This window comes from Podarcis muralis, chromosome 3, assembly GCF_964188315.1.
Source record: "Podarcis muralis chromosome 3, rPodMur119.hap1.1, whole genome shotgun sequence".
NCBI lineage: Eukaryota > Metazoa > Chordata > Lepidosauria > Squamata > Lacertidae > Podarcis > Podarcis muralis.
In genome coordinates this window covers 66,180,219-66,192,633 of record NC_135657.1, presented here as the reverse complement: position 1 = coordinate 66,192,633, position 12,415 = coordinate 66,180,219, and the positions used below count along the sequence as shown (strand labels likewise).

General features: G+C 43.1%; 1 protein-coding gene across 14 annotated transcripts in view; it reads right to left on the bottom strand.

Moving 5' to 3' along the window:
- The window catches only part of TRDN (triadin), a 163,230-nt gene extending 154,748 nt beyond the window's left edge, over positions 1 to 8,482 (bottom strand). For 11 of the 14 annotated variants that reach the window (XM_077926033.1, XM_077926028.1, XM_077926036.1 and 8 more), the window contains exon 1: positions 7,939 to 8,482. Coding sequence is in view for 1 of the 14 variants with exons in the window: in XM_028723304.2 (XP_028579137.2) it covers positions 7,939 to 7,960 (22 nt within the window). In the remaining 13 variants the exon portion in view is untranslated. The remainder of the gene's footprint in view (positions 1 to 7,938) is intronic. The other 3 variants (XM_077926025.1, XM_077926030.1, XM_028723304.2) reach the window with 3 other exon arrangements.
- Positions 8,483 to 12,415: the final 3,933 nt, after the last annotated feature.

The window sequence follows — 12,415 nt, the reverse complement described above, 5'->3', positions numbered from 1 at the left end:
TGCTCCACACACACTTTCTCACATGCCATTGCATATGGGGCTTCCTATGGGGAAAAAATTGAACTGGTTCAAGATACAGTAGGCAATAGTTAAAAGCCTTAATTCACTGCCAGTTCCCCTCTCCTACCCTGGGACTAATTCAAAGAGGTGGTTTTAACCTAAAGAGCTCTAAACACACTGGGACCATCATATCTTAAGTCTGCACCAGTCTGAACTTGCTCATTTGCAAAGATGTTCAACTGCGGCATGTCTGTAGGTTTCACCACCTTCTGGGGGTAGTAGATGGGCACCTCCTTCTGGGGGTAGTAGATGGGCACTTACAAGAACAGGGCCTTTCCTGTGATGGCCCCCAGACTCTAGAACACAATTTCCAAGCACATCCACACAGATACCTACTTTAATTTCTTCTACAACGAAGAGGAAACAATTATTTTCTCTCTCAAACCTTTGGCAGGATATATGAAGCTACGTTATACTGAATCAGACCATGGGTCTACCTAGCTCAATACTGTCAATACTGACTTGCAGCATCTCACCAGATTTCAGACAGGGTTCTCTCCCAGCTATATCTGGAGAAGCTGGGGACCAAATCTGGGATGTTCTGCTGATGATCTACTGCTGAGCTACGACACCACTACAGAAATGTCTTGTTTAATTTTATCTGCTGGTATGATTCTTGTTGTTGTTTCTATTCTATTGATTTTAATTTTTCGATTTCTTTGTCCTATAATGCTTGTATGATGCCTTGAAGACTGGTCACCAGAAAGGCTAGATATAGACAGACAAATAAATGCCTAAATTAAACTAAACCAATCTGTCCTATGCCTTAATCTTCTATCTATACCAAGCCAAAGCTTAACTCCCATCACAGATACATTCTGCAGTATTTTCCCTCCAGGGGCAACTGCAGCTGCTGCTGATGTAAAACTGTCTGTGCCCCATGAGAGAGGGGAGCTCCAGAGAATGTGTCAGTCCACAATTTTACAAAACTGACCCATCCTCGTCCTGATGATTTCTATGAGCCAAAGACCTCAAATTAGAAGTTGGGTGGATTAAGATGTCTATTTTAATGACTCCCTCCACTCAATGTCTGACTTCAAGCCAGATTGCTGAGAACTATTAGATTGCATTAAACGTCTAAGCATATGTCAGTTACATTTCTGAATACCCCAGAGACTATAGGCAAGATCTAGTGTAAGACTTTACTCGTCTCTTGATTTGTTTTGTTTTATGCCTGTGGCAACACTATTGTGGTATTGCAGCAGCATTAAAATGAATGATGAATTACTTTCATGTATCAATGGCAAAGACATTATATTCCATTTATGCGCCACAATGCATAAAATAAATAGTAGTAGTAGTAGTAGTAGTAGTAATAAAATATTATTTATACCCCGCCCGTCTGGCCAGGTTTCCCCAGCCACTCTGGGTGGCTTCTAACAAAAGATTAAAGGTACATTAAAACATCAGTCATTAAAAACTTCCCTAAACAGGGCTGCCTTCAGATGTCTTATAAACGTCAGATAGTTGTTTATTCTCTTGACATCTGAAGGGAGGATGTTCCACAGGGCAGGCGCCACTACCGAGAAGGCCCTCTGCCTGGTTTCCTGTAACCTCACTTCTCACAAGGAGGGAACTGCCAGAAGGCCCTTACCACAGTGGTCCTCTTCAGGAAGACAGGTTGTAACATGTGTGTCCCAACATTTTTGTGGTAATGTCACAGAAGCGGTCTTCTATGCATAATATCTTGCTCAATTATTTCTATTACAGCAACTAGATAAGCACTTCTCAGTTGTGGGCTAGGGACCATGGGTGGCCCTCAGCCCCCTTTCAGGTGGGCATCAGCACTGCAGCCCACCCTCCTTTCAGCTTTTTGTTTACACAGAAACACAAGAAGAAGAAGAAGAAGAAGAAGAAGAAGAAGAAGAAGAAGAAGAAGAAGAGGAGGAGGAGGAGGAGGAGGAGGAGGAGGAGTAGTTTGGATTTGATATCCCGCTTTATCACTACCCAAAGGAGTCTCAAAGCAGCTAACATTCTCCTTTCCCTTCCTCCCCCACAACAAACACTCTGTGAGGTGAGTGGGGCTGAGAGACTTCAGAGAAGTGTGACTAGCCCAAGGTCACCCAGCAGCTGCATGTGGAGGAGCAGGGAATCAAACCCCGTTCACCAGATTATGAGTCCACCGCTCTTAACCACTACACAACATTGGCTCTCAAGAGCCAGTCAATAGATCAATCTAGCTTAGTACTGTCAACAATGACTGGCAACGGCTCTTCAGAATTTCAGACAAGAGTCTCTCCCAAACCTACCTGGAAATGGTGGAAACTGAGCCTGGGACCTTCTGCACGTGAAGCAGTTGTTCCACCACTGTGTGAAAATCTTCCCCCAGATACCGGAAGCTGCCTTACACTGAACCAGACCATTGCTGTAGCCCAGCAACAGTTCTCCAAGATTTCAGTCTAGGGTTCTCTCCTAGTGATACCTGGAGGGATTGAACTTGGCACATTCTGCATCCAAAGCATGTGACCTACCACTTACCAATGTGAAGACCAGCTGTCCCCCTGCCCCCATGTACAGTATGTAGGCATGCACGGGAGTGAAAGCTGTGCAGGGGAGATAGTGAAAGAATGGAGAGGAAAGAGGAGAGGGGCAGGTGGATTGAGGGAGAAGACTAGGAGAAGCCAGGCTGCTACATGTTGTGTCTCCTCTGTTACACACAGACACACCAAAAGTGGTTCTCCTTCCTTCCCACTCAGCTGCCTGCCACCTCAGGAGAAAGGGCCAGAACAGGGCAATGAAGGCAATGTGAAAGACTTAGTACAGTGGTACCTTGGGTTAAGAACTTAATTCATTCCGGAGGTCCGTTCTTAACCTGGAATTGTTCTTAACCTAAAGCACCACTTTAGCTAATGGGGCCTCCTACTGCCGCCACGTGATTTCTGTTCTCATCCTGTAGCAAAGTTCTTAATCCGAGGTACTATTTCTGGGTTAGTGGAGTCTGTAACCTGAAGCATCTATAACCCGAGGTACCACTGTATTTAAAAATAAATAAAGAAGTAAATGTGGAATAGAGAAGAATGGAAGTTGTTGCAGGAAAGAAGTGGACGTAAAAGGAGCAGGGAGGAGGGGGGAAAGAGGGACATTTTTTGTAGGAGGAAACGGGTGCTAGTTACACATGAAAAGAGAAGGGGATAAGAAAAGAAAGGTGAATACTTTGAGCGGTATTTCAGCGAAAGGGGAAAGTAGAAAAGAAAATTCTTCATTCAAAACCTCTGCACTGACAAATTCTGCCTAAAATGACGTGGGCTCTGAACATCTGTTCAGAGCAGGTGAGCAGACTGTTGTTATATTCATGACCTGCTTGCAGGCTTTCCATAGGGATCTCTGTGACTACCATGAGGACAGGCTGGTGGACCAGGTGGGCCACTGGGCTATTTCAGCAAGCTCTTATATTCTTAGGAATCGTATCAGCAGAAAACTATTGCTGATACACACCATTGAGTAACTGGCTCCACTCCGCAGCAGCATTTTGTGACTGGTAGGCCTTACTTCAGCTTTCTCAAGTGGGCCCTGGTTGCAGAAAGTCTGGCATGACACCCCTGGGCCTAGATGGTACCTGTGCAGCTGTCAGTATATAACGAAGGGATAGACGGATAGATGCAACTAAGAATAAAACAAAAATGCATATCCAGCTTGTGAGACAGTGCTTCCATCCTCGGCATCTCCAGGTACGGCTGGGAAAGGCCACTATTTGAAACCCCCAAAAGGCTTTAAGTTTCACTGAAGACAAGGGAGCTAAATAGACCAGTGGTAGCATCCTACGTTCTAATGGTTCTTAGAAACCTAAATGCAATACACAGCCAGTGTTTAAATCTTAATAGATCTAACTACTTGGAACTTAAAAAAAAATAATTGGGGTCAATATATATCTTCCCAATAGCTTTGAAAATCTGGTGCAACCTATATGACAAAATTCACACTTCTCTGAAATGGAAATGTATTGCCACCAAAAGGCCTCCCATACTCTCCATGGTGCAAATTAACAGAAGTTGTAGCAGCAGATTGAGCCTACAGTGCAAAAGACACATTTCTTTCCCATCATTTATATCCTACCCATCTTCCAGTACATTCAATCATAGCTTTAGATTTTAAATTACTAATTGCAAGATTAAAGCAAAAGCAAATTAACAATGCAGATACTAAAATAACTCACCTTGTACAAATGCCCAACATATTTGTTTTAACAAAAGAAATAATACTTAATTACAATTTGTTTTACTCTAATTAAAGATCATGGGTAAAAGCCTCAGCACCTAGGGCTTGCCGATCGAAAGGTCGGCGGTTCGAATCCCTGTGGCGGGGTGCGCTCCCGTTGTTCGGTCCCAGCTCCTGCCCACCTAGCAGTTCGAAAGCACCCCCAGGTGCAAGTAGATAAATAGGGACCGCTTACCAGCGGGAAGGTAAACGGCGTTTCCGTGTGCGGCTCTGGCTCGCCAGAGCAGCGATGTCACGCTGGCCACGTGACCCGGAAGTGTCTCCGGACAGCGCTGGTCCCCGGCCTCTTGAGTGAGATGAGCGCACAACCCTAGAGTCTGTCAAGACTGGCCCGTACGGGCAGGGGTACCTTTACCTTTACCTTTAATTAAAGATCACTCAGATATGACACTTTATTACATTTTCCAGAATCCCCCCCCTTTTTTTAGCAACTGAATGCTTGTGTCCCTCCATGTCAGTTTTATCTAACGCAAACAGCACTCCCGTTTTTCCAGACATTTTTGAATTGCTGCTTCTCCCTTGACCCACAAGCAGTTAGAATAGGAATTACAAAGTCAAACTGTCTACAGAGCTGGCACATTGGGAATGCTTTACAGTAGGGATCAGCAAAAGGATGTCTCTAGAGCCAAACAGACACACAGACTCCTTTCTGCTCAAATCTATCTTGCCTCTGGCTTAGCAACTCATGTGTGTGTGTACTTGTCAACCCACAAGCTAGAATTTGGTGGGTAGAGAACTGTGTTCTGACAATGGGACTTGCCAGCATTCTGCTTTAGGAAGCGGGTTTGCATAGTGGTCCACAATCTTCTATAAACATAGCTGCTGGCATAGGAGCCAACTTCTAAAGGCAGAGTTTACTTTGCCCCCCCCCTAAAATATTTGAGGGGGCCGCCTCTGCCCCCCCCAGTTGATGGCCATTGCCATTCAAATTGTGTGGGTGTGTGTCACGTCTTGTGACTGATTATGTGGGGGCAGGGCTTACCTGCCCTCCCCCATATTTAATTCAAGTTGTCACTTGAGTAAGTGCTTGCCACTTTCTTCCAAATCTATTCATGAATAAAATTAATAGCTTCTTTCTTTCTTTCTTTCTTTCTTTCTTTCTTTCTTTCTTTCTTTCTTTCTTTCTTTCTTTCTTCAAAAATGTCCATAAACCTAAGCCTCCTTGAGTCAGCAATGCAAAAATAAGCTATTAGAGTGAAATAACTTTAAGTATTTTTAATGAAAATGACCTGTCCCTCTGCCCTCTTGCCGCATTCTTGCTTTTCATCTGCATTTTCTCCCACAAACACTATGTAGGTCCAGGAGACCTCTGATGAAAATATATAACTGCATCAGCTTTATTATTATTATGCAATGCTATTAGGAAATGTACTATTGACTATGAATATGAGCAAAGGTTCCTGGGCTCCATTAATTTTGCAATCTTTACAAAGAAACAGATTCAGTCCCTAATAATGCTTAACACAAATCCTCTTACATGAAGCATATTTTGCTTTCATATTTAATTAATAACGGCAGTGACTTGGGGCACAGTGCCTTGGTTTGGTGAATAAAAAGTGCACAGAATATTATCTGAGAGACTTTTCTTTATATAAAAAAAGCACAGTAATAAGCTTGGGGAAAGAAAATGGAATGATCCACAATGGAAAAGGCTAGTGTTAGATTCCATTGTAAAATTGAATATTTGATTTTTAAAAGCCTGCATTTTAAGGGGGGGGGGAAAGATTCCCCTTTTTCATTCTGTTGGATAAAATGTTATTTGTATATATTAATGGTCAGGACATATTAAAATTATTCATGAACTATTCATATTTCCCAGATAACCGTTTCTTTATTTATAGGTTCAGAACTCATTCTTTTTACCCGCTGCTTAGGCAAAGTTCTCAAGGGACTCTAAAAGTGTATTAATTGCTTAAGGCTTCCAGGATTAATATTGTGTAGCCTTGTACCAAGAACTGAACTTATTTTCAATTTGATATGACACATTATGGCACAGTCTGCTATCTTTAAGTCTTGATCATATCTTTAAGTTACTGTCTCTCGGTGGTTAGGATCCCAGTGTTTTGCTCAATCTACTTCATCCTGCACTGGATTAAATATGGAGAAATGGGACGGGGTGGAGGGGCTCCTGTTTTGAGGGATAGTCCTGTCAAGTTCTGCCCTGGGAGGCACATTTTAAAATTAAGGTTTGCAAGCCTATGCACATTAACTGACAGCAAATCCCATTGAACTCAATGCGACTTACTTCTCAGGAGACATGAGTAGGATGGCACTGTAAAAGTATCCCATAACTGCTAGGCAGTAAGTCAGCCAACACAGATAAGAGAAACAGAGAGATAAGGGCCTCTTTACTAGGGAAAGACATATCTGCCCATTTTGGTTTCACTAGGTTTTTCCAGTTCAGCTCCCTACATTTCCGCATCACATTCTTTAAAAAAGTTCATGAAATTCCATGTGCATTTTAGTGTGATTTCCCCCTAATGTATGCAATTTTGCCCAACATATACATTTTTGCAAAGCAAGTTCTCCTGATAGAAAGCATTTCTGTATGTTGCTTTCACTAATATATGTATTGCTATGCATGCTTTACCCCACCACGCATTCTGGTACACATTACTTGGCTAGAGAACTGCATTGCCAAATTCTGAAATGTGTGGATCTCAAAAAATGGCTGTGTTTCAGTTTTCATTTAAAGGGGAACTCACCTTATTCGCACTTTCAGAAACAATATACTAACTGAAACACAGCCATTCTTTGAGATTCACACATTTCTGAATTTGGCAATGCAGTTTGCATGTTGTTTCTGAAAGTGCAAATAAGGCAAGTTCCCCTTTAAATGCAAGCTGAATTCAGTTTGTACCTCATCACTTGTCTTCACACTCTACTTTTTTTAGGTGCACACATCATATTTTATGGAACAGGTTATTTTTAATCACTAACCTAAACATGTAAAGTTATGAGCAGTGCAAAGAGTATGTGATCATATAGGAGCCTACTCATCAGAGTATTTCCCTGTGGAAGCATAGAACTGTAGAGTTGGAAGCGACCCTGCGCGTCATCTAGTTCAACCCCTTGCAATGCAGGAATCTCAACTAAAGCAGAGTGTGTGCTCTGTGGCAAACTCAGCTTTGATGTTCAGCAATGTGTGGAAAGGCACATTGTCAACTTATAGGTGCAAAATGGAATTTATGAAGCAGGAAAGACAAGGTAATGTGGTCTCTAAAAAAAAGTTCTTCAGCAGGTGAAAGGCAAATTCAAAGAAAAATAAATCTTATTCACAAATGTGGGTGTAGCTCCTACAAAAAGCATGAGCACCAAACAAGAAGCTAACAAGTTATATATATATCTATATCTGCAACGTTCAGTTTTGAGATGCTTTATTTCTCCTTACTTTAATCTCTGCACTCTCTGCCTAAGCGAGCATTGCTGAGGTTATGTGACCAAGGCTATTTTTAGAGGTGTATGATGATCAAGCTTTACTAACTAGTACAAATTCCAGCTGCCGTAGAAGAGCAGCTTCTTGCCTTGAAACTCGCCCTACAGCAAAAACTGCAATTCCCTAGAAGCCAGAGATCATGCTCACAGGCTGAGTCTATTAAAAAATGTCAAGGCTGAAATCTTTTTTATTTCCAGGCAATTAGAACATCAAGATTGTTACAGTACCTTCTGCTGTAATCTCTGTCATAATGGTGACGGCAAGGAACACACTGGTGAAAAAAGTTAAGTTATACTGGCAGCTGAGAGGATGTGACCAGGGTCAGCGCTGACTTTTGCAGGAGACGTCAAATTGAAGGGTGGGAAGTCCTCCACAGTTCTGATTTTTCTTTGGGGGTCTTTTCTTCTTCTTTTTGAGCTATCTTCTTAGTGAAGCCCTCCCTCCCCACCTCCCAAGACACTAACCCCTTTCCCAAGGCAATGCTTGCAGCCCAGACTAAAGTATCAGCTCCTTACAAAAATAGCCGTGGCTCTCATCAAATCTCTAGCGCGGCTTTTTTGGCATCCTAGGCACCACGTTCAGGGACCAACTCTTTCCTTGTTTTCTGTAAGTGTCCAGACCCAAATAAGACAGCAAAGCAGGTAAAAGCAGCAGCAGCAGGACAAAGGAACTGAAAAGAACTGTTTTAAGCCCCTGCAGCTTCTTAAATATTATTACAGTTCTTTTGAGGTCTGGGTCACAAAATATGAAATATAGACTTGACTGTAATCTTATCCAACCAAGCTCAAATGTATTCTTAGCACACTCTTAGCACATTCTTTCCGGGCCTTATTTGGGTTGGGGAGGGTGCTATGAAGGCAGCCACAATGACTAAAGAAGAAAACAAACCTAGGTAAATTTCACCCTGTTAAATTGCCCGTGGACACTTAAAATCACCAAAGTACACCATTTTACCCTCTGCTGCTTCTTTTTTAGTTGTGGCTGTTGCATTAGTTCATAAGAAGAAGCCTGCTGGATCTGACCAAGAGTGCATCTATTCCAGCAACTTAATCCTTAAATCTGTGAGCCTGCATATTTAGAATGACAGCGTATAAGCTTCTAGTATGCATTTTAACAAGCGTTTGAGCAGTCAGAAAAATATTAAGCAGTGACTTCTTTGAGATTCAAGTGCACTTATGCCTAAGGTATTTTGTATTAAAAACATGGAGTTTCAAGGGTGTTAATAGATGCATACAACTCCTTATTAAAATACAGGCTGTCTAGTGTTCAGCTTTTAAGCTTACAAAAGGATCCCAGGTAGCTAATAAGAATTTGCAAAGGTATTGTCCCGATACTCTGGAGAGCCACTGTGGTCAATGACCATGCTGGACTGTATGGACAAATGGGCTGATTCATTATATTGCAACTTTATATGAGTTTTGCAGAATTAGAAAACTTTAGCTGGATCCTCTATCACTATCTCCTTTCTGGCAAAGAAGTCGGAGGTGGCCCAATACGATTATTACCCCAGTGGCATAGTATCTGCTGCAGCACTAGGGTGGCCATGTGTCCTTATTTGCAGAGAACAGTCCTCTGTTTGAGGGGCTTTTAACATGCAGCCCTCAAATGTCCAATCCAAGTTCAGTGTAAAGATAAAAAACCCTACAAAGATAGGCTGGCAGGGGCCTTGAGTTGCCCATCAGCTGTAAGCACCTAGACGGTAGACTGACGAGGCATGCAGGTAACTTCGTCACAGTTATCTGCTCTATGGGAAGATATTTCTATTTAAATAAGAGCAATCATTTCTAAATTTGCACACATTGCATGTGTATTTTTGTGCAAATGTGCACCCTCTTTTCTGTCAATGCACTTTCTCTTTTTAATGTGGTATAAGTGGTTTTCCTGTCTGGTGCAGCTTTTTCCTCCAGGCCATCAAGAACCCTGGGCCCTGGACCACACAAAAGAAGCCCATGCTCCAGCATCATCATCAGCATCATTATTATTACTACTACATGATCTCACATACCATAACATACTGTATTTTTTCGCTCCATAAGATGCACTTTTTTCCTTCTAAAAAGTAAGGGGAAATGTCTGTGTGTCTTATGGAGCTAATGCGTGGTCCCTGGAGCCGAATTGCCCGGGGGCAAAAAGCAGATCGTGCTCTTTTTTGTAGAAAGAGGGAAGGGAGTGTTGAAGCAAAGCCGCTGATCAGCTGATCAGCAATCCATCGGGAGGGGAGATAAGGGACTCTAGAGATAAAGGAGGCTGCCGGGGGGGGGGGGCGGTAAAGACAGCAAACTTGAAAGGAGAGGAGACAGGAAGATTAAAGCAATGAGGAGAGAAATTAGAAGAAAGAGAGGAGCAAAAAACTGCTCCAGCTAAGGAAAAGACACTAAGGCAAACAAGAGGGAAGGGGGTGTTGAAAAAAAGCCGCTGAGCAGCTGATCGACAAGGGATTGGGAGGGAGATAAGGCCTCTAGAGATAAAGGAGGCTCCCTGGGAGGGGGGAGGTAAAAGCACATGGATCCTCAGGATTTTTGCACTGGGTCACCCCAAATTCACCATCAGATCACATAGCATGCCCATGGCTACAGCCTGCATGAAAAAATCACACATCCACTGTTTTGTGGGGCCGCAATGGCACAAAAACGTGGTTACAAAGCACGGATCCACATGGATTCTCAGGTTCTTTGAATTGGGCTACCCCAATCTCCCTGTCAAATCACATATCATGCCTGTGGCCACAGCATGAACCACAAAAATCATACATCCACTGTTTCATTCAGAATATTTTTTCTCTTGTTTTCCTCCTCTAAAAACTAGGTGTGTCTTATGGTCAGGAGTGTCTTATAGAGCAAAAAATAAGGTCTTTCTTTCTGTATTTTATTTCATTTTTGTTAACTGCCTTGCTGAAGGGCGACATGTCAATCTTTAAAATAACTCATATACATAAATGAGAGTGCATCATCTGGAAACTGGGTTAACTGGTTCCTCCAGCCCAATACAGTACTTCTAAAATAATTCAGTAGTCCTGTAAGGACCATTGCAGGCTCTGTTCAACTGGAATAACATAAGTTGCAGCATATATCAGGGGCACCAGCAGAGAATGCCACCTGTTTCACTGGCTGGAGCGTTGGAGTGCTGCTGCCGCTGCAGTGGTAGAGCAGGCTTACAGCATCATTACCCTTGCAGGAAGATCATAGTGACATGCTCTGGCTGCTATGAGTTCTTTCTCTCTTCCATCCCCCCACCCACCTCTCTTCTGGCAGAGAGAGGACTCACGCACAGAAGAAGGCAGAGGGAAGGGGATCAGCTAGCTAAGAGCAAGAAACGGGCAAACACCCAGGAGTTTTTTTTAAAGGCCATGCTATCCTTTCTCCCACCCCCAATCCCTGGCAATACCTGACTGCTTAATGGAACTCTGGGCAGGCATTCCCTTCACTGTAAGGGACCCTACTTCCTCTTTTAGCAGTGTAGCTTGCTGACCTTTCATGCTGTGCAGCCAACATTTTGAGTGACGGAGCCCCACGCAAAAATACATGTGCATTTAATTATCTATTTAAATTCTTATTTTAAGTACACAGTTAAATGAACACCCTGTTTCAAAATAAGCATCTAAAGACATTATTTTGAGAGATTAAAAACTTCTGAGAACCGATTTGCAACATCTGAAGAAGTGTGCACATTGGTAGATAGCTTAATTCCATGCTTTAGTCTAGGAGGTACACATCAGGTCATTTGATATATATATATAGGAGTTTCAGGGGACGCGGGTGGCGCTGTGGGTAAAAGCCTCAGCGCCTAGGGCTTGCCGATCGAAAGGTTGGTGGTTCGAATCCCCGCAGCGGGGTGCGCTCCCGTCGTTTGGTCCCAGCGCCTGCCAACCTAGCAGTTCGAAAGCACCCCCGGGGTGCAAGTAGATAAATAGGGACCGCTTACTAGCGGGAAGGTAAATGGCGTTTCCGTGTGCTGCGCTGGCTCGCCAGATGCAGCTTTGTCACTCTGGCCACGTGACCCGGAAGTGTCTCCGGACAGCGCTGGCCCTCGGCCTCTTGAGTGAGATGGGCGCACAACCCTAGAGTCTGTCAAGACTGGCCCGTACGGGCAGGGGTACCTTTACCTTTACCTTATAGGAGTTTCAGAAAACCAAATTCCTCAACCACCCTTAAATCAGATTAGGTTGGATCCTAGAGGGGGGTGATTATATGGCTGGTGGAAGACAGCTAACAATTCAGTCCTAAAAATACAGTACTGCTGTAAATAGGTTGATAAAATAACATGCACCGAGTGCTGTGGTTATGCACATTCATGACCTGCTGCATTACACTAGCATCATGAACTGGTTCTGAGTGTTATGCCTGACAGCATCAGTAACAGAAGCAGCATCTTACTATAAAACTAAATTCTTGCAAATCACAGATACGGAATATTATTTAAATAATCCGATGAAACCTTTCTACCAGTTGGGTCTCCTGGAGCAGGAACAGCTGATGGGAGGCTCAGGATCCCAAAGATATTCTGTCCACCACTGGAATCCTCATGTCCTGGTACAGGAATTGAATTACGACTGACGTACAGAATGCAGCCTGGGTGATGACAAACTCTGTGGCTATTGCCAGCACAGGCATTTCAACCCTTGGGTGAATTCTTAACACCCCTGAAGATAAGGACATTTTTAACCATCTCCTTATTAAAACTAATGATTACACTGCAACTTGGGTC